Source organism: Podarcis gaigeae, assembly GCF_964106915.1.
Source record: "Podarcis gaigeae genome assembly, chromosome: 13".
Taxonomy (NCBI): domain Eukaryota; kingdom Metazoa; phylum Chordata; class Lepidosauria; order Squamata; family Lacertidae; genus Podarcis; species Podarcis gaigeae.
The window spans coordinates 1,847,794-1,869,151 of record NC_139689.1 but is presented as its reverse complement, the minus strand read 5'-3'; the positions used below and the strand labels follow the sequence as shown (position 1 = coordinate 1,869,151).

The following is a 21,358-nucleotide window of genomic DNA, read 5'->3' as shown; positions in this document are numbered from 1 at the left end:
GTTGACAGCTATGCCAAATCGAGACCCACCTGCGAGTGGATTGCTTACAGGTGAAGCCTCGGCAAATTTTGTTGTAAATTTGGAACTCATTTACGCAAAACACGGCAGGTTGAAAATTGTAATTGTTAGCAATTGTTATAGTGATATACTATACCAGGCATGTCCAGCTTCCAAGAGACTGGGATCTACTCCCACTATAAAAAAACTGTGTAGATCACTGGCAGTGATCCACCCATTGGATCACCTAAAGTTGTTGAGCTTATTTTGGGGAGGATCAGCCAAAGCTGTTGAGCTTTTTAGGGGGGCATCGATCAGGGATCGACCAGGCACACCCCGCAATCAACCGATTGGACATCCCTGTACTATTTATTCTCTTTCTTTTTATGTTTTTTATTTAAAAAAAAACACTTTTAACATGTTGTATTTAAATGATAATAACAAAAGCTGTTCTTTCACTAATCCCCCCACCTCTTTTATGTGTTGTATTTTAATAATGATGATGATGATAATGGTAAAGGTAAAGGTACTGCTGCCCGTATGGGCCAGTTGTGTCCGACTCTAGGGTTGTGCGCCCATCTCACGTAAGAGGCCGGGGGCCAGCGCTGTCCGGAGACACTTCCGGGTCACGTGGCCAGCGTGACGAAGCTGCTCTGGCGAGCCAGCACCAGTGCCGCACACGGAAACGCTGTTTACCTTCCCGCTAGTAAGCGGTACCTATTTATCTACTTGCACTTTCGAACTGCTAGGTGGGCAGGAGCTGGGACCGAACGACGGGAGCTCACCCCGCCGTGGGGATTCGAACCGCCGACCATGCGATCGGCAAGCCCTAGGCGCTGAGGTTTTACCCACAGCGCCACCCGCATCCCCTGATGATAATGATAATATGCTGTTGTTTCACTTTTAAAAAACCCACCTTTTATGTGTTGTATTTCAATGGTAATAATAATAATAATAATTTTTTTAAAAAACCACACATTCCTGTGGACCCCAAACTCCACCCGCACCCTCTGTTCTCCAGCCACAGGAAGGCTGGAGGGAGATGGCGAGGGAGGAAAGGTCTTAAGTGAGATTTCGCATCTGGAACAGATGACACGTCACAGCGGGTTGGGCCAGATGACCTTTGGGGGTCCCTTCCAACTTTTTGATTCCATGAGAAGTGGGATTGCAGAGATGCTGTTTTCCAGGGTGAGTGGGTATCTTCGCTCCGATCTCAACGGTCAACTCACCAGGGGGGTGCAGGAGAAATGGTCCACGTTGAGGGGGTCCACTTCCTGCTCCAGGTCAAGGCTCTGGGCGTTGAGGTTCCTGAGGGGAAGGAATCAGGTCAGGCTCAGGGAGGGAGCGGGGGGGTGTGTGTGTGGTCAGGCCTCGCCTCCAGTCCCTGTGAACTGCGCTGGCAAAGGAAGCGCTTCTGCACGCAACACGCAATTGGCATGTGGAACTCATTGCCACAGGAAAGCCACAAGCACAGCTGGCTCTCAAAAAATGCAGAGGGAAGAATCTAGGCTGCTCTTTCAACACCCTGATCTGAGCAGAGGACTGGGAAGCTGCTGTCTGCTAGTAATGTAAGGAAGCACCCTAGATATAATAATAATAATAATAATAATAATAATAATAATAATAGTAGTAGTAGTAGTAGTAGTATTACCCTGCCCATCTGAATGATGGAAGGGATGGAGCGACTCGAGGGCATCCAGTGAAGCTGAGAGTTGGGGGATTGAAAGCAGACCAAAGGAAGGACTTATTCGCGCAGTGCGAGGTCCAGCTGTGGAACTCCTTGCTGCAGGAGAATTGGACAAACCCATGGAGGAAGAGAGGGCTATCGAAGGCGACCAGCCACAATGCTCAGCAGTTGGAGGAAGCAAATGCTCCTGAATCCAGGTTGCTGGTCTCTGCTTGGCCTGCTACACTCAACCGCCTCATTTCAACACACTAATCCCAGTCCCACACTCTAACCACTGCGCCACACTGCCCTGGTGGCCCTGCCAGGGGTTGAAACTCACAGACTTTCTGGGAAGCTGGGAGTAAAATGAAAGCTCCTAAAAACAGTGCTCAGTTGCCGGGAAGCGGCAGCACTCTCACGGGGGCCAGGGAAACTCACCGCCACTTGATGAGGGTCTCGATGAGGCGGGTGTACCCTTGGGCGGCGGCCAAGTGGAGGAGGGTCATCCCCCGGAAGCTGACGTGGTGGACGAGGGTCTCGGAGCGCAGCCAGCAGGACTGAGACATCATCTTCTCGCACAGGGCCACGATCCGGTCTTCGAAGGAGTCCAAGGCAGCCTGGGTGGGGAGGGAGAGGAGTTCAGTCAGGAGACTGGGGCATCAGCGAGAAGTGGGGTGCCGTTCTCTGCCGCCCCCCAGAACCAAGCAGCTGTTTTTGGACTACAAATCCCATTGGCACAGCTGGACCTTTATTTTTATAATTCTTTATTGATTAAAAGTTTACACATCTATACAAACGTTATATGCTATCTCTTTACCTATGAGGGAAAAGAAAATTACGTAGAGAATAGGAAATTTCTAAACCAGAGGCCTTTCTTCTTGGAATAACAGGTTTGGAATTGCCCAAGAAAGATGTTAAATTATTTTTGTATGCCACAACTGCTGCTCGTATTTTGTTAGCTAAAAAGTGGGAAACCCAAGAATTACCAACAATAGAAGAATGGCAGATGAAGATGATGGATTTTTCGGAGCTAGCCGACCTGACCGGAAGAGTCTGCGACCAGAAGGAGGAGGAGTATCAGGAAGAATGGAATAAATTTAATGATTATTTAGTTAAATACGTTAAGTTAAACTAACTGAAAATAGCTTGCAGATACTTAATGGGCTTAGGATTTTATTTATGTTAAGTGATGAATTAATATGTTTAATTCCATAAGGTGAAGATCTAAGGATGTTAATGCTTAAGTTAAATTTCATAAAAATTGGGATTTGGAAAACCGTTAAAAGGACATGCAATGAAATTCAACCAAGGGGAAGCGTGGAAGTCATTTAACAAAGTTAATAACTGTAATTTTCAATAAGGCTATGATTTTTGTTTGTTTGTCTTGTGTGTGTGTGTGTTTGTTTGTTTATAATATTGTGAAAACTAATAAAAAAATTTGGCGAAAAAGAGAATAGGAAATTTCTAAAGGAACAAAAAACAGGAAAATAAAATAAATAAATAACAAAGATACGAAGTAAAAAATAAAATCAAAAGAGGAATATTATTATTATTATTATTATTAAAGAGGAATAGAAAATCAAAAGAGGAGAAGATCCGGCTGGATCTTAACAGCTGGAGGGATGTGGGTTTCCCACCCCGTCAAGGCAAGGCTCTCTGCAACCATCATCGTGCTCCAGACTTGGGGAGCACCGGGGGCTGATGGGAGCTCTTGTAGTTCGGTGGGTGCCCGGTTGGCGAAGGCCACCCTGAGTGTTTCAGAGGCTGCCCGACAGGTGGTTTTCTTGCCCTTGCTGGGAGTCCCAGGCGGCACTTCAAAGGCATGGCTGGCCACAGAGGTTCTCAGTCACAAATCCACAATGAAATGTCAGAGAGGCAGCTGCTGAGCATCGAATTTCTTTGGGTCTGTTTTCTCTGCCCCCCCCCCGCCAAAAACCCCCTGCTCTCTGGCTTTCCTCCCCCAGGCATGGCACTGCCAATTACAGGCACCCCACAAGGAGAGAGGGGCCACGAGACCCCCGGAAATCCCATTTGCGGGGGCAAGAGCCCAGACCCCCATCCCTCAAGGGGAAATTTTTCCGGCTGGGGGGCAGGCCCAGCTGCAAAGGGCGCAAGAGCCCCCGAATTATCACCAGGAGGGAGGCCTTGGGTGCAAAGCCTGCTGGGCTGGGGGGGGTGGGAGAATGGGGCCACCCACGAGGCCGGGATGCCAGCGCAGACGCCAGCCAGGGGAAACCCAAGTCGAGGCGCTCGAAGAATCGCTCCTGTGCGCTCTGGGTCAGGGCGCCCTGGCAAGTGTGGGGTGGGGGGAGTCTGGCCCTCCCCAGCCGCAAACCACAGGGAACCAGCCCCCCCCCACCAGAGGGCAAAAGCCCTTCTGAGGTCTGCGCACACAGAACCAGAGAACTGAAGGGACCCTCAGCGGTCATCTAGTCCAACCCCGCAGCCCGCTTGCAGTGCATTTGGGGATTTTCTGGGCTGGGAGGGGAGAAAGAGGTGAAACCCTCTGGAGCTCGTGAAATGGAGAGGTGTATGGGTGGGGGTGGGGGTGTCTTTTGGACAAATTCCTGCCCTGGGTGCCAGCCGCCTTTTAATAATAATAATAATAATAATAATAATAATAATAATAATAATAATTTATTATTTATACCCCACCAGCACAAAGCTACCCTCAATGCTATTGAATACCTACAGGAAGCCACTGGGAACAATCATTAGGGGTTTGGGGGCAATAATAATAATAATAATAATTTATTATTTAAACCCCACCCCTCTGGCTGGGCTTCTTCAGCCACTCCGGGCGGCTTCCAACAAAATATTAAAACACTGTAATACATCGAACATTAAAAGCTTCCCTGAACAGGGCTGCCTTCAGATGTCTTCTAAAAGTTTGGTAGTTCTCTTTGACATCTGGCGGACTCTGTTCTCACCCGTCTGCGTTTTAGTAGATTTGGAAAAGGCTGGAATACCTGGGTTGAAGAATAGATAAGCCAGCCGTTTTAATGGCAGTGGATGCGGAGAAAGCCTTTGACGACGTGTCCTGGAAGTTTGTGAAAGGTATGTCGCAAGAGATGGAATTTGGAGATCAATATTGTAAAGGTCTACAAGCGAGATATATACCAAACGAAAAGCTAGAATTATAATAAATAGGAATATAACTCAGGAATACAAAATTAACAAGGGGGCGAGACAGGGCTGTCCGCTCTCTTCGTTAATATTTTGATCTTAACAATGGAAACTAAATAAACAAATCAGAGAGGGGGAAAATATTAAAGGGATAAAGCTGGGAAGTTCTAAACTGAGGGCATTTGAGGGCAATTTTATTATAACAACTAAGGATCCGAGTCTTACTAAAGTGCTGGAAATCATTCAAGAATATGGAAAGGTTTCTGGATTTAAACTGAATATCAATAAAACCAAATTATTAGCAAGAAATCTATCACGAAGAGGAAAGGAGGAAATTGAGAAATTAACAGAATTAAGATTTGGAAAAGTTTCAGGGATGGACAACCAGAATATTCAAGGGGATGGGAGCGACCCGCCTACAAAGCATTGGGATTTTTTTTTAGTTTAGAGAGAAGGTGAATAAGAGGCAAAGTGATCAAAGTTTGTAAAATTATGCCCGGCATGCGGAGATTGGATAGAGAAATCTCTCAGCACCCCATAACGGGTGGAAATGCAAATGAAGCTGAATGTAGATAGATTCGGGGCAGATGAAAGGAAGGGGGCATAGCCAGTGGAACTCCCTGCCACTGGAAGCGGGGACGGTGTTGTAAACAAAATAAATCTGCCCCTTTTCCCTTATGGGGTATCCAAGAACCCCCCCACACACATATCAGACAACAGCACCCCCCCACCCCCTGCTGATCTCAATGGAAAGAATTCCCAGCCCATTCTCTCCACCACCCAACCCCATCCCTAATCCCCACAGACGGACAGACGATGCCTGGGCCTTATCTTTCCGCCCCAAGTGAGCCAAGAATAGCCCGGCTGGCCACCTAGGTGCCAATCCCACTGTAACCTGAGCGCTGACGCCAGAGAAGGGGCTAAATTTAGGCGCGTTGTCCGCCAAAGAGAAAAGGATGCATGATCGAGTGGGGGGGGGGGAGCGCAAAACCCAGGCTGGCCCCCATCCCACCCCAAAATGTCCAAGGGGCCCGACTGCGAGCTGCAAGCGTCCTCTGGCTGTCCTCAGTTTTAAACTGTTTTTTGGGAGGGGGGTTCTTTTTATAAAAACTACCCACCCAAATCTCTCAGATTCATCAGATCGTCACAGTTATAACAAATAAAGGCTTGACATATCTCGCTTTGCGTGTCATGAGTCGATCTCATATGTTAGTTTCACCTTTTAAGTTGAATTACTGAAATAAACAAACTTTCCCACGATATTCTAATTTTTTGAGTTTCACCTGCATTGTTATTTTTTCCCTCTTTTTGGTTCCTTTAGAAATTTTCTATTCCTCTACGTAATTTTCTTTTTCTTCACGTGTAAAGAGATAGCATATAACGTTTGTATAGGTATGTAAATTTTTAATCCATAAAGAATTTAAATTTTAAAGAAACACGCCATCCTTAAGGACATATGGAGAGCTTGGCTGGATCCTGCCTATGTCCCATTTAGCCATTAGCCTCTCCCAGGGACAAAATAACCCCTGGCAACCTAGGAAACGAGATATATTGCCAATGGAGCTGGAGGTTCCTTAAGGGCGGCAGAAGAGCCTAGCTGCAGGATCCGGCCAACGAGGACCCACCTGGTCCAGGATGCTGTCCTCACAGAGGCCAAACAGATGCCCATTATGGGAAACCAACGTTAAATAAGTTGGAGTTCTTGTTATTAAATATACCAAGAAAAAAGCACACCAAGAACTCTGATCGATATAAGTTTCAATAGTGGGAGTGGTCCCTACTTGCAAATCAATAGTCAATTGTGTAAATAGAAAAGCTCAAGATACACGTTGATCTACCCACACTTAGTTGTCATCTCCGAGAAAAGTAGAAAATAACAGGATATATTTATACAAATTCTTCAAACTTACACGACCCCTTAAAAATTCGCTGACGAAAGTGAATACATCGAAACAGGGCCCTGTCAATGGGTTAGTTTTTCTTACACTTGACTATTGATTTGTGAGTAGCGGCCACTCCCACTATTGAAACTTATATTGGCCGGAGTTCTTGGTGTGCTTTTTTCTTGGTGCATTATGGGAAACCAGCGATCAGGATTCGAACACAAGAGCGACTCTCCCCTCCTGTGATTCCCAGCAACTGCTGCCTCCGATCGTGGAGGCAGACAGCATCGCCCTTGTGGCTGGAAGCCTTCAAGTGCCTTATCCTGCCCCACAAATTGGTCCAATCCTCTTTTCAAAGCCATCTGGGTTGGTGGCCATCACTGTGGCAGGGAGTTCTGCAGGTTAACTATGCCCTGAATGAAGAAGGACTTTCTTCTGTCCTTCTGGGACCAGGGGTGCCCTCTGGGGCAGAGGTCAGTGGAATGAGCAGTGGGGCAGAGAGCAGGGTGGGGGTAAAGGTCCTGCAGGACCGGTTTGCCCCATTTTGAAGGGAAGCGCTGCACAGTCCTTTGTAACTAAACTCTACCTCCTGCCCTGTAAGGCCACATTTACACCACACTTTGAAAGCGCTATGATACCACTTTGAACCGTCATGGCGTCCCCCCAGAGGATTCTGGGAGCTCAGCTTTGTTGAGGGTGCCGGGAGCTGTGGGGAGACCCCCACTCTTTATTTTTTTATTTCCTTTATAAAAGTATTTAAAAGGTAAAGGGACCCCTGACCATTAGGTCCAGTCGTGGCCAACTCTGGGGTTGCGGCGCTCATCTCGCTTTATTGGCCGAGGGAGCCGGCGTACAGCTTCCGGGTCACATGGCCAGCAGGACTAAGCCGCTTCTGGCAAACCAGAGCAGCGCACGGAAACGCCGTTTACCTTCCCGCTGGAGCGGTACCTATTTATCTACTTGCACTTTGACGTGCTTTCAAACTGCTAGGTGGGCAGGAGATAAAAGTATTTATGCACTACTAAATTGCAAAGCGCATCAAAACTGGTTACCACATTAAAAAGATTTGAAAACCGTACCCCACAAAAAAAGCATTTTTAAAAGGACAATTTAAAAGCAGAGAGAGTTAAAAAACAGCTTCGGAGCTGGAACTTCACAGAAGCTGGGAGGGGATCATGGCCTGCGTAGACCCAGAAGCGGCTGGAGGAAGGGGAAAGGTGGCGAAGGGCATAGAAGTGAGGCGGTAGCTGGGCGCATTCACCTCAGCCACAAAGAATCATAAAATCCTTTTGGGAGGGACCCCTGGCGGTCATCTAGTCCAACCCCTGCAATTACAGGAACCGCAGCTGTGAAACAGAAATGAGGGGGGCCGGGAGCAGGTTCGAGAAAGCCAAAGGGCTCCCTTTCCAACTCCACAATGCTTTAAGGGTGCTGACCGTCATGAGAAGAGGGGTTGGGCTGGATGACCCCCAGGGGTCCCTTCCAGCACTACAGCCCCGTCCAACCCACAGATTTTGCATAGGGGCCCCACAAGCATATTTAGAGCCCCGGCAAGCCCAGGCTTTGAAAGGCATCAGTTGGATTTATCAACCCCCCCCAAAAAAAATAACCCCTCGGTTTGGAAATTGCCTTGAGCTCTGCCAAGGTGGGGAAAGTGTCTTAGGGGCAGCAGAAGGGCAGAGGCTCACCGTGGTCTGAGTGTTGCGCCATGACCTGGGAGGGACCTGGGTTCGAGTTTTGCCACAAAGCCCAACAGGTGACTCTGGGCCAGCCTCACCTACCTGGCAGGTTTGTCGTCGGGATTCAATGAGGGCTAGGACCTGGGAGGGACTTCGGCTACCCAAGCGAATTGCCGCTAGCCACCTGCCCTCCCTCTCCGCCCGGCACCCCCCCATCTCACCTGGCTGGGGGGCTTCTCCCCTCGCTGCTGGGTCTGAGCGGGAGCTGCAGAGGAGGAGGAAGAGGAGGAGGAGGAAGAGGCCGCCGCCGCCATCATCTCGGCCATCCGCTTCTCCATCTGTTCCAGACGCTCCAGAATAGACATTCTGAACTGGTTATCTGGAGGGGGGTTTGGGGAGAGGAGGGGGGGAAAGAGAGGGTGGTGAGGTCAGAAGCCCACTCCCCACATCCAGCCCCTTCCCCATCGGGCTCTGCTCCCCTGTGGATGGAGAGGGGGAAAGAAGGTCAAAGTGGGGGGGGTGCGCGGGAGATATCATAAAACTAATCCCGACTCAAGGCTGATTAGCCGGCCCAGCCTGATCTCCCCCCCCCCCCCAGGTTGGGAAAGGGACGCTGTAATCTTGAACAGCAGGACGGAGGCAGCTTGTGTATATGGGCAAAAGGCTCCGAGACTCCGTAAAAAGGGGGTGCAGGGGGTGCAAAGCAGAATTGGGACCCAGGCGTCCGAGGGACGCGACGGCTGTCTTCGTGGAGATTTCACAGCCCCCAAAACCCCCTTCTCTGGCTGTTAGAATAAGAAAGCACCTTCGTTGAAGAACTGGAAGGGACCCAGGAGGGTCATCCATCCCAACCCCCTGAAATGCAGGAAGCACAGCTAAAGAATCCCAGGCAGGCAGCCCCCCAACCTCTGTTTTAAAACCTGCAGGGAAGGAGAGTCCATCGCAGGAGGAATGCACAGCGAGGGCTCCCTCCCGTTATCAAACAGAGAAACAACGATTGGACTTTCAGAATACATCTGAAGGGAGGTTTTTTTCGATTGTTGGTGCTTTATTGTGTTTTTAATTGAAAGCGGCCGGGGAAGCCCAGTCAGATGAGCAACGTATAGGGAATAAAATTATTATTATGATTATGATTATGATTATGATTATGATTATGATTATGATCATTAGCCTCCTTGCAATCCATCCAACTCTCAGCAGCGACTGGGTATAATAGGCACCTTCAGAGCATGGAGGGAACTCATTCTGTACCGTCAAAAAGGAGGCGGATAGGGAAAAGGAGGGCAGAGAATAGCCAACTCCTGGCAGGCTGGAGAGGGGAGCAACCGGGCTGCTGACCCCGGCCCCTGGTGGGTTTTCGGCTGTCTAGGACAAAAGTGGAAGCTCCACCGCTGGAGCTTTTCAAGCAGAGGTCGGACGGCCACCTGTGGGGGATCCTTTCGCGTGATTCCTGTGTTGCAGCGAGGGGTTGGTCTAGTTGACCCTTGGGGTACCATTTGTGGCTCCTGTTCTCACGCATCCCATGCTTTTTCCAACGCATTTCCAAACCACGCAATAAATCCATGGGTTGTTTTTCTCCAGGGTGACACAGTCCTTTGGAGCGCCTGGAGGGAGACTTTTCCAAAGTCCATTCATTTCTCTCTCTCTCCACATATACAAACAGACTTCATTCATCTCCTCCACAGGGGGGAAAGCGGCATGGAGAGGGGGGGGGGCAATGACCCAGGCTGCCAGTCACAAGGGTGGACAGACCACCGACAACAGCTGGCCTTCTCTGAAACCACACATTTCGTTTTGGAAACCAGGAAAGGTACAAAAACATCACACCTGGAGAGAAGGGGCAGAGTGGAAAGCAAGCAAGACCCTCCTCTTTTTCTCCCCCAGGGCCCAATCTAACAGAATTTCTCCCCCCAAAAGAAACCCAGGTTTAAAACGAGAGCCAGACTGGATGCCCTCAGGGTTCCCCCACAGGGCACAAAAACCTACAGCTCTTGCAATGCACCCTTCCAAACACAAGCCGCCTTGTTTTGCCACCAGGCGACCTGCCCCACATGCCAACCTTCCTAAGCCGCCCCTATTCCCCTAGCCCCATTGGACCCAGTAGCCCCCTCTGCCCCATAGCCTCTCCCCACACACATATAATAATCCCATGTACCTGCTTTGTCCATCGCCCAAGGAAACAGAGGGGGCGCAACCCTCTCCCGCGAACTGAGCCCTCAGGTTGCTGGGCCCCACGGCTCCCAGCGGGAATCGAACGCCTCTACCAGAGGCTCGGGAGAAATCCCAGGTTAGCACCATGCCCCCCAAGTGTGGGCACGAGTCGGGGTGGGGCGAGAAAGAGGAGGCAGCACAGCCCTCCAGCCCTTCCTGGCATGCAATGACAGCGAGGGTGGCGTGGAGGGCAGGGCCTGCAGCCCCCTCCTCGTCATCCCGCCCCCCCAGGCCCAGCTGGCAGGAGGTCGGTCTGTGGGGAGGGGGTGTGGTGGGGGGTCAAGCAGGCTCTCTCCTCTCTTTCTCCACCCCTCTTGGCCCAGCGAGAGCAGCGGTCAGGCTGCAAAGTGTGACAGGACTCAAGTCGTCCCCAAAATAGCCACCACCACCAGCGGCAAGGGGGGGGGGCACCCGGAAATCCCTTAATGAGATCTGAGGCACTCACGCTAGCTATGTAGCTAGCTGCACATGACGCGGCAGGCCCTGCTGCCAAGTTAACTCTTCAGGCAGGAGGTCGGAGGCGTGGAAGGGACCCTCCGAAGGTCATCCAGACCAACCCGCCCCCCGCAATGCGGGAACCGCAGCTAACAGACAGCCGCCCGACCTCTGTGCTCTCCAGAGAATGAATGGGGGGCGATTCCTCTGGTCTCAAAGGCAGGAGAGGGGTGTCTGGTCTCTTGCGTTGGCCAGTGCAGGATCTCAATCTCAACGCACGCAGCTCGCTTGCTCCGGGAGAAGCCAAAGGGATCCTAGATGGGGCTGTCTAAAAATCTCTCCCTGGGAGGGTGGCTGGGCAGCGGGTGGACTTTGCCCGGCGCAGCCAAGGCCAGGTCGGAAAGCCTTGTTTGAGCTGAGGCCCCACATCACTCGGGCAATGGGAGGCTGGTCTGTGCGTGCTTGTCTGTAGAATTGGAAGGGGCCTACCAGGGGCCATCTGGTCCAACTTCTGCAATGCATTGTGGGAGCCTCATACTCTCGCAACTGAGCTCGCGGCAGCACCTACACTTGGGAACTCCCTGCTGATTGATACCAGCCTTCCCCGTACTCTTTCTGACGCCTGCTGAACAAATTTTCCTTCAGACAAGGCCGGCCCAGATGTTTAGGAATCTCACACAGGTTTTAATCCGTTTTTGGTCCACCAGTAGTTTAACTTTTCGAACACCTTACATTTTCTCTGTTCGTTTTCCCCATTTACCGTTTTACCCTTTCGGTAAACCACTTTGAGGCTTCTTTGTTTCTTTACAATCTATTGTTTATTGGATGGATTTCCCCCCCACCCTAAATTGATTTTTGATTTTATTTTTATTTATGCTTTATACCGTATTTTATGCTGGTTTTTTTGTAGCATCAATTAAGTGTTTTAAATTTGTTGTTAGCCGCCCTGAGCCCAGTTCCCTGAACCGGGAAGGGCGGGGTATAATTATTATTATTATTATTATTATTATTGTTGTTGTTGTTGTTGTTGTTATTATTATTATTATTATTATTATTATTATTATTATTATTATTATTATTATGCGGCGTATGCAAAAACATAAATTTAGGGGGCCCTTCTACACTGCAGGGTGTTGTTTTCTTGCGGGTATCTTCCGCAACAAGTCAGCGATGCCCTAATAGTGCATCTGTGGTGGATTCATCCAGGCAACATTCTGCTTTATTAGTCGTTCCCCCAAATACCACCGCGCTCTTGCCTATAGTTTTCAGGGCAGGGGCAGAATCACAGGCATGGGGGGCATAAAAAAACCTATGGGATTTCGGCAGGAAGTTAAGGGACGAGCAAAACAGTAGGAAACTTTGAAGGCGCCAACCCTCTTTGATGGCAGGTGGCAAATAAATGCCCCCAGTACCGCCATGAGGGCAAATATGAAGAGCCTGCAGGATCAGGCCAAAGGGGGCCCAGCATCCTGTCCTCACAGGGGCCAAACAGATGCCCCAAAGAGAAACCGAGAAGCAGGACCTGAGTGCGAGAGCTGCTCCACTCCACTCCTGCTCTCCACTCCTGCAGTTTTTAGCAACTGCGATTCAGAAGCATTCCCTGGCTCTGTCTGTGGGAACAAAGCATGGCCGTTGTGGCTAGTAGCCATCTATAGCCCTATTATTATTATTATTATTATTATTATTATTATTATTATTACTACTATTACTATTGTTCTTGTTTTCCCCAGGGCTAAATCAATGATGCACACCTTATGTGAAGCAGCTGTTCTTTCCTGACCTGGCCAGGTAAGGCAGGAGGCTGAGATGGCCCCAACCGGGGCAGCTTTAAAAGAATATTGGGCAATTCATGGAGGAGGAGAGGGCAAGCGATGGCTCCCAGCCAGGATGAAGGAAATGCTTTGCCTCCAGGGTCAGAAATGTCCTGTGTTAGAAACTAGCCAGGCGCATTTTGCGACTGGTCCATTTTCTGACCACGTGGAGATCTCTGGACACCGGGCTGGCAACCGGGGAAAGCAAAATGCCATAGAATATTTTGAGATTTGCTCTTTAAAATATAGAAATGAAACAAATAATAAAAATAACCAATCGCATTGGGCGCAGATAAATGGCACCAAGACATTCCATTTGGTCTAAACCACAGAGCCTAGGACTTGCCAATCAGAAGGTCGGCAGTTCGAATCCCCGCGACGGGGTGAGCTCCCGTTGCTCAGTCCCTGCTCCTGCCAACCTAGCAGTTCGAAAGCACGTCAAAGTGCAAGTAGATCGATAGGTACCGCTCCGGCGGGAAGGTAAACAGCTTTCCCGTGCGCTGCTCTGGTTCGCCAGAAGCGGCTTAGTCCTGCTGGCCACATGACCCAGAAGCTGTACGCCGGCTCCCTCGGCCAATAAAGCGAGATGAGCGCCGCAACCCCAGAGTCGGGCGCAACTGGATCTAACGGTCAGGGGTCCCTTTACCTTTACCTTTGGCGATTACCTTCTACATCTGAGTTTCTTACCCTGGCAAAACCACCGGCCTGGGCTTGTAATGAGGCCCCCGCCTGCCACAGGCTGAAAAGCAGACTGCTGGGCTCCCCCTGGACCCCCACCCCAAAGAACTGCCCCCCGAGTCCTGTGACAATAAGGGTGTCTCTCTCCCCCTCGGGGTGGCGTTGGAGCCTGGGTGCTTGCAGAGCGGTTGGCGACCTCATGTTTCAGGGAAGGAATTTGAGGAGGGGGCAGCGGTGGTTTGCGGGGGGGGGGAGCGAGGGGGCGAGCTTCTGCAAGGGCAGCTGTTCTTTCCTTCCATCTGCGAGACCCGACAGGCAGGCAGCATGCCCTAACAATGGAAAACGGAGACTCTGGAAAATGCTGCCGTGGAACCCAAGGAGAGGCCAAGGGAGTGGATGCCTGGAGTTTTAAACCCGGGGGGTGGCACTGCTGTGGGGCAAAGGTGTCCACAGATTTTTCTCCTGGGAGGGGCGGGTTAAAGCACCTAAAAGAGGAGCAGGCTAGTTTATGGCACAAATATGTGCCTGCAGATTTTGCCCGCTATCTCAGGTTAGGAGCAGAGAAAGCAGACTTATATCGGAGCTCGCTAGGGTTCTGGAAGCAGGGCTACCTGCAGATGCCAGCTGGGGAGCGGGCCTTTGGCCTTCTGCATGCCAAGCAGGTGTTCTAAGCACTGAGCAACAATGCCCGTTCCTTTTCCCTGCTGGCTTTCCCGGAAGAGAAGAGACCGCGAAGACACTGCGCCAGTTTTGTGGAACCATGCTTCGAACTACAGCTCCCACCAGCCCCCAGTCAGCACTGGTGCAGGAGCCTTGGGAGTTGTAGTTCAAAGTGCCCAGGCTGTTTTGCAGGGAGGGTGCTTGGGGGAATACAGCTCGTCTTCCGTTGACTCTTTCCACCAAAGAGTAACCTCTGGCTCTGCTGCGATTCACTTGAAATCAGGTTAATTCTGTGTCCAGGGCAGCTGTTTACCAGCTTTATCTGGTACGCAGGATGAGACCCTCCCTGCCCACAGACTGTCTTGCCAGAGTGGTGCATGCTCTGGTTATCTCCCACTTGGACTACTGCCATGCACTCTACATGGGGCTACCTTAGAAGGTGATCCGGAAACTGCAATTAATCCAGAATGCGGCAGCTAAACTGGTGACTGGGAACAGCCGCTGAGACCACATAACACCGGTCCTGAGAGATCTTCATTGGCTCCCAGTACGTTTCCGAGCACAATTCAAAGTGTTGGTGCTGAGCTTGAAAGCCCTAAACGGCCTTGGTCCTGTATACCTGAAGGAGCTTCTCCACCCCCATTGTTCAGCCCAGACACTGAGGTCCAGCCCCGAGGGCCTTCTGACGGTTCCCTCACTGCATGAAGCCAAGTTACAGGGAACCAGGCAGAGGGCCTTCTCGGTGATGGCACCCGCCCTGTGGAACGCCCTCCCACCAGATGTCAAGGAAATAAGCAACTATTTTACTTTTAAAAGACAACTGAAGGCGGCCCTGTTTAGGGAAGCTTTTAACGTCTGTCGCTGTATTGTTTTTAATATTCAGTTGGAAGCTGCCCAGAGTGGCTGGGGAAACCCAGCCAGATGGACGGGGTATAAATAAATTATTATTATTATTATTATTATTATTATTATTATTATTATTATTGACAAAGCATCTGAATTCGCAAATCCAGGTTGCCGAAGGGACCTGACACCTGCAAGCCCAGACTAATCCCAGTCTGCAGGTCTCATGGCTTCAGGATCAAGCCAGCGCCCAATGGCTAACCAGATGCCCATCATAGGAAACCTGCAATCAGGATTCGAACACAAGATCCGCTCTCCCCTTTTGTGGTTTCCAGCAGCTGGGATTCAGAAGCATGGCTGCCTCTGGCCAGCGCCGAATTTAGGGTGCTGCGGGTGGCTCCCTCACACAGGGCACTGAGCCGAGGGGGTGCAAAGGCTGCAATTCCTGCATTGCAGAAGCGTCGACCCTGCCAACCCTACAATTCTAAAATTTTATGGCCTGAGAGATTACTGGACTCAAAATAACAGGCAGCAACAACAACTACAAACAGCCTATGTTTAGATGAATACCTCCTGGGAAGTTCCATTCCAAAAGCAACTGCACCAAAATGCAATTATTGTGAAAATAAGAAATATTTAGAGGGGGGCACCATTTTTTTTATCTTCGGTCAGGGAGCCGTATTACCAAAGGCGCCCCTCTGCTCTGACAGTGGAGACAGTCGTCATCAGCTGCGCTCTCCTTCTCCATGAATTTCCCCAATCCTCTTTTGAAGCCATTGAGTCAGGGCTCTCTCCAGTGGCAGGGAGTTCCGCAGCTGAACCCTGCATTGTGTGTGAAGGAGGGCTTCCTTTTCTCGCAATGCCCCCGGCTTTGAGTGTTACGCTCAGAAAGAGAGGAGAAAAACAACATTTCTCTCTCTCCCCCATCTGCTTTCTCGCTGGCCAGGCACACGTTTTACAAACTTCACTGGGAGAAGCGTTCTGCAGAACCTGGAAGCTCACACGCGCCGCATTTCGGTGGCGTCTTGCAGGACGGTTGATTTTGGGGGGCGTGTGCCAGCCCTAATCCTTGCTGGTTTCTTAGGATGGGAAAGGGGAGGCCGTCTTGGGCTCTGTCGAAGGGGAGGAGCAGGCTGAGAGCCAGCCGTCCATCCCCGGCTGTTATTCTTGGCCTGTCTTGCCCTGTCATGGAAACTCCTCCCCCCGCAAAAAACCCCAGCCGTTCATTTTCCATTGCACACAAACCAGCCTGCCAGGAATATCCCCGGTAAGGTGACACCCCAGGCGAGGCTTGGACGCCAAAGTATTTTCCTTTCTTTCCAAGAGTAAAGCCACAAACAATCTCGTCCCCACCCCTCTCGGCCACCCCCAGGTTTAGGCACTGCATTCCCCCCCCCCCCAAAAAAAAACCCTGAAGGTGCCACGCTGCATTCGGACCTCAGTTGGGTAGCAGAGATTGGGGGAACCACCCCACCCCCCAAGTCTAGACACAGGGCCTCTGGGCTCCTGGGCTGGATGCAAGGGTTAGCAGTCGAGAAAGTGGGGTCAGGACACCTGGGCCCCACCCCATGGGAGAGGCTAGGTGGGGTACAGAGTCAGTGGTGGGGTTGTGCTTAGATTTATCAGCTACTTTAAAATGAGGCTGCATTTTAAATTGCATTTTAACCTGTATTTTAAATTGGTTGTCCCCCACCCCCCCATTATGTTTTTACTGTGATTTTATTGGTGTTGGCTGCCCTGAGCTGTGGCTGGGGAAGGCAGGGTATAAATAAAAATTTATTTATTATTATTATTATTATTATTATTATTATTATTATTAAATAAAAGCACACATTCTACTCATGTAGAAACACCAGGCAGGCCCCACAAATAACCCAGAGATGCATTTTAAATAAAAGGACACATTCTACTTGTGTAAAAACACGCTGATTCCTGGACTGTCTGTGGGCCAGATTTAGAAGGCGATTGGGCCGGATTTGGCCCCCGGGCCTTAGTTTGCCTACCCATGGGCTAGGTCCTAGGGGGACACACCAGGGTTTAAATTCCCCCACTCAGGTGACCTTGGGGGCCAGGCACTGCCTAACCTACCTCCCAGGGCTGTTGTGGGGATTAAATGAGGACTAGGATCTTGGGGGACAAACCTAGACAGCATTTTAAAAAGTAGAGACATCACCTTGCCGACAAAGGTCCGTATAGTAAAAGCTCTGGTTTTCCCAGTAGTGATGTATGGAAGTGAGAGCTGGACCATAAAGAAGGCTGATCGCCGGAGAATGGATGCTTTTGAATTGTGGTGCTGGAGGAGACTCTGGAGAGTCCCGTGGACTGCAAGAAGATCCAACCTCTCCATTCGGAAGGAAATCAGCCCTGAGTGCTCCCTGGAAGGGCAGATCCTGAAGCTGAGGCTCCAAGACTTTGGCCACCTCATAAGAAGAGAAGACTCCCTGGAAAAGACCCTATATTGGGAAAGATGGAGGGCACAAGGAGAAGGGGGCGACGGAGGACAAGATGGTGGGACAGTGTTCTCAAAGCTACAAACATGAATCTGACCAAACTGCGGGAGGCAGTGGAAGACAGGAGTGCCTGGCGTGCTCTGGTCCAGGGGGTCACGAAGAGGCGGACACGACTAAACAACAACAACAACAACAGGATCTTGGGGAGGCCAGAGTTCGAATCCTTACTTGGTGTCCACAAAGCTCCCTGGGTGACCAGTCGTTGTTTCTCAGCCTAGCCTACCTCTCAGGGCTGTTGTGCGGATTAAATAATGGACACTTGGTGCAGCTGGAAGAAAAGGGCGGGATATCAAAGCACTAAATGAACGCAGCAAATAAACCAAGCAGACCACTCACCATCCAGGGACAGCCAATCCATGCTTCGCAGGGCCATGAAGTTCCGAGCGCGATACTCAAAGAGGACCGACATGGAGACCAGGCGGGAATCGTGGGCCACTTGCAAGGGCACCAGACCGGCCTCGTGGGCTGCGGGGCGGAAGAGAAGAAGGTAAAAAGGCCGCACCTCGCAGAATTATAGAATCGTAGGCTTCGAAGGGACACCAAGGGGTCATTCATCCCAACCCCCTACGATGCAGCAGTCACAGCTGTGATACGAAGGGTTTTTTGGGGGGGTTATTTGCACCCACATGAGCTGAGCATCAGATGGGGGGGCGCGGTTTAAGCACGGCATTAACCCTTCAAAGAAGGAAGCTGCTTTACAGCGAGTCAAATATCTCAAGGACTGCCCCCGGGGAAGATGGAGCATGCTTGTTTTCTCCTCCGGCTCTGGAGGGTAGGACTCGAACGCATGGCTTCAAGTTGCAAGAAAGGAGATTTCGAACGAATGCCAGGAAGGATGTTCTGGTGGCCAAGAGCTGTTTGACAGTGGAACAGTTTCCCTCCTTCGAAAGAGGCTTTTAACCAGAGGCTGGATGGCCATCTGTCAGCGAGTCTTGAGCTGTGATTCCTCCATTGCAGGAGGTTATACTGTACGATTCTATGAGTCAGACCATTTCATGGCCTCGGTCCAGTATACCTGAAGGAGCGTCTCCACCCCCATCGTTCTGCCCGGACACTGAGGTCCAGCGCTGAGGGCCTTCTGGCGGTTCCCTCCCTGCGAGAAGCCAAGTTACAGGGAACCAGGCAGAGGGCCTTCTCGGTGGTGGCACCCTCCCTGTGGAACGCCCTCCCACCAGATGTCGAGGAAATAAACAACTTTCTGACTTTCAGAAGACATCTGAAGGCAGCCCTGTTTAGGTAAGCTTTTAATGTTTGATGTATTATGGTATTTTAATATTTTGTTGGAAGCCACTAATAATTTATTATTTATACTGGCTGAGTTTCCCCAGCCACTCTGGGCGGCTCCCAATCAAATGTTATAAACAGTACAGCGTTAAATATTAAAAACTTCCCTGAACAGGGCTGCCTTCAGATGTCTTTTAAAGATAGGATAGCTGCTTATTTCTTTCACATCTGAAGGGAGGGTGTTCCACAGGGTGGGCGCCACCACCGAGAAGGCCCTGTGCCTGGTTCACTGTAATCTCACTTCTCGCAGGGAGGGAACCACCAGAAGGCCCTTGGAGCTGGACCTCAGTGTCTGGGCTAAACGATGGGGGTGGAGATGCTCCTTTGAGGCATTTAGGACTTTCAAGGTCAGCACCAACACTTTGAATTGTGCTCGGAAACGTACCGGGAGCCAATGCAGATCTCCCAGGACTGGTGTTATGTGGTCCCGGCGGCCAGTCCCAGTCACCAGTCTAGCTGCCGCATTCTTATTCAGTACTGTCCACACGGGTTGGCAGCAACAGCTCTCCAGGGTCTCAGACAGGGGGCAATCTCTGTCAGGCACCAAACCTGAGTCCTCTGGTATGCCAAGCAGACGCCCAAGCCAAGGCCCTTCCAACAGACTCTGCTCCCCATCCGCACCAGAGGTTTCTAAGGGGGCTGCCCCCAGCACCACGGCAGGATTCTTCCCGAGGCAAATCGACTAGCCCTGCAGCCATGGATCAGAAGCACCCGCCCACCTCCTTGCTCCAGGGAGGAAGAGAGAGAGAGGGGGGGTCCTGGATCTCACCCCACCCCAAAAGACGCAAGGTCCCGTACCTGGGCAATAGCACCGCAGCACCCCGGACTGGATGAGGGAGGCAGGGACAGTGATCTGATCAAAGAGGCAGCTGTACGGCTTGGTCTCATCTATCCAGGGGCCGGTGATGAGCACCTTGACCCCACCCTGTTCCCACAGAAGAGAGACAGACAGACAGACAGACAGAGAGGAGGACAGGTTATTGGTGGTTTTTGTGCACTTGTTCTTATTCTGTATTTGGCGGCTCCCTGATGTGGGATGTGAAACACGAGAGCAGTCAAGTACAACATTCCTAGAGTGAACATGGTTACACATGGGGAGGAATGTTTGTCCAGCCAGCAGGTCAACTTCCTGGTTCCTTCTGGGACAGGACAGACTTCCTCTGTGTGTGACTAGAGGTGGGCGTGGCCTCACCTGTGCAGGTAAGGACAAAAGCACAGGGCAGGGCAGCCATCTCTCTCTCTTTTGACTACATGCATCGAAGAAGCAACATCTGCTTAGCCAAAGATGCTTCCAGCCAAGAGAGGACAAAGGGACTGTCTCCTTATGAGATAGTTTCCAGGTATATGTTACTTTTCTAAGCTAAGTCTGCCTTCTCGGATCCGATTGTGAACAGAATGATGTGTGAGTAAACCTTTCATACTTTTATAGAAGACTGTGTCATGTCTTATCTTTTATGAGGGAATAAGGGGGAAATAGCAGAACAGTTATTATAGAGGCTTTAGCGAGGCTGAGCAAATGAGTTTAAAAGGGGGAATGTTACTCTGCTAAACTGTGAACTTGTTAACACAAGGTGGAAAGGCTATAATCAGACAATATATCCTCTCCTGCATCCCTGAACATTCCTACACCTCACTCCCCTTTCCCCACAAGAACCACAAGCAGGACCCGGGTGCAAGAGGACCACTCTGCATGACAAATCGGAAGAATCATGAATTGTGTAGGCTGTTTATGTTAGCTAGATTTAATATGTTTCCCTCGATGATAGTGAGAGGAAGATATCTAGCTCTCCCAGAATCAGAGCGTCTCTGCAAACGTACTAAACAGGAACCTGATACTTTGGAGCACATTTTCTTTTCTTGTGATTTTATCATTTATGCCAGAAGACAACTATTAGAGGCCTTACAACTCAATAGGCTCAATTCTACGCTACCAACGGTTCAGGACCTGCTCTCGGACAGGAATGATCAAATTACTTTAATAGCGGCTGAATTTTTGAGAGCTGTCCCATGTAGAAAGACTGGGCCATTATAAAGAAATTTCGTGGTTCTTAACTGATCGTTGAGGTGGCAGTGCTGTATTGTATTATTTCTGCAAATTGATTTTCTCTGGAGTTAAAGATCTGACTGGGACAAACCTTGTTATGCTGAGCTCGTATTTTGCACAATTTGTACACGGTGTCCGTTTGATAATGTGTGGTTTGCTATGCCTAATAAAGGATTTTAATTCATAATGAACAGTCTACACCCCCCCCACAACCAAATTCAGAAGCTTTATTTCCTCCGGCTATGGAGGCAGAGTAGAGTCAGCCTGGCTAGTAGCCACCCTTAGCCCTCTCTGGCCCCTCCTGAGGCAGGGAGTTCCGCAGGTTAACCCAGCGCTGCTGCGTAGAGAAGGGCTTTCTTTTCTCCCAATATATTCAGCTTCACTGGGTGCCCATGGATTCTGCTGTAATGAGACAGGAGGCAGGGGGAAAACTTCTCTTTCTCTCTCTCCACATAATTTCATAATTACTCACCATTCCTCTGAACTATTACACCCTCCCAAAAAAAGGAACAACCCCTGCTTTCAAATTTA

General features: G+C 50.2%; 1 protein-coding gene across 8 annotated transcripts in view; it reads right to left on the bottom strand.

Annotated features, from left to right (window-relative positions):
• The window catches only part of CAMTA2 (calmodulin binding transcription activator 2), a 59,449-nt gene that overhangs the window by 18,319 nt on the left and 19,772 nt on the right, over positions 1-21,358 (bottom strand). For all 8 annotated transcript variants that reach the window (XM_083706519.1, XM_083706522.1, XM_083706520.1 and 5 more), the window contains exons 10-14: positions 19,582-19,708; positions 17,836-17,964; positions 8,573-8,730; positions 2,102-2,280; positions 1,227-1,305 (exon numbers count right to left, since the gene is read on the bottom strand). In XM_083706519.1, the coding sequence (XP_083562645.1) occupies positions 1,227-1,305; positions 2,102-2,280; positions 8,573-8,730; positions 17,836-17,964; positions 19,582-19,708 (672 nt within the window). The remainder of the gene's footprint in view (positions 1-1,226; positions 1,306-2,101; positions 2,281-8,572; positions 8,731-17,835; positions 17,965-19,581; positions 19,709-21,358) is intronic.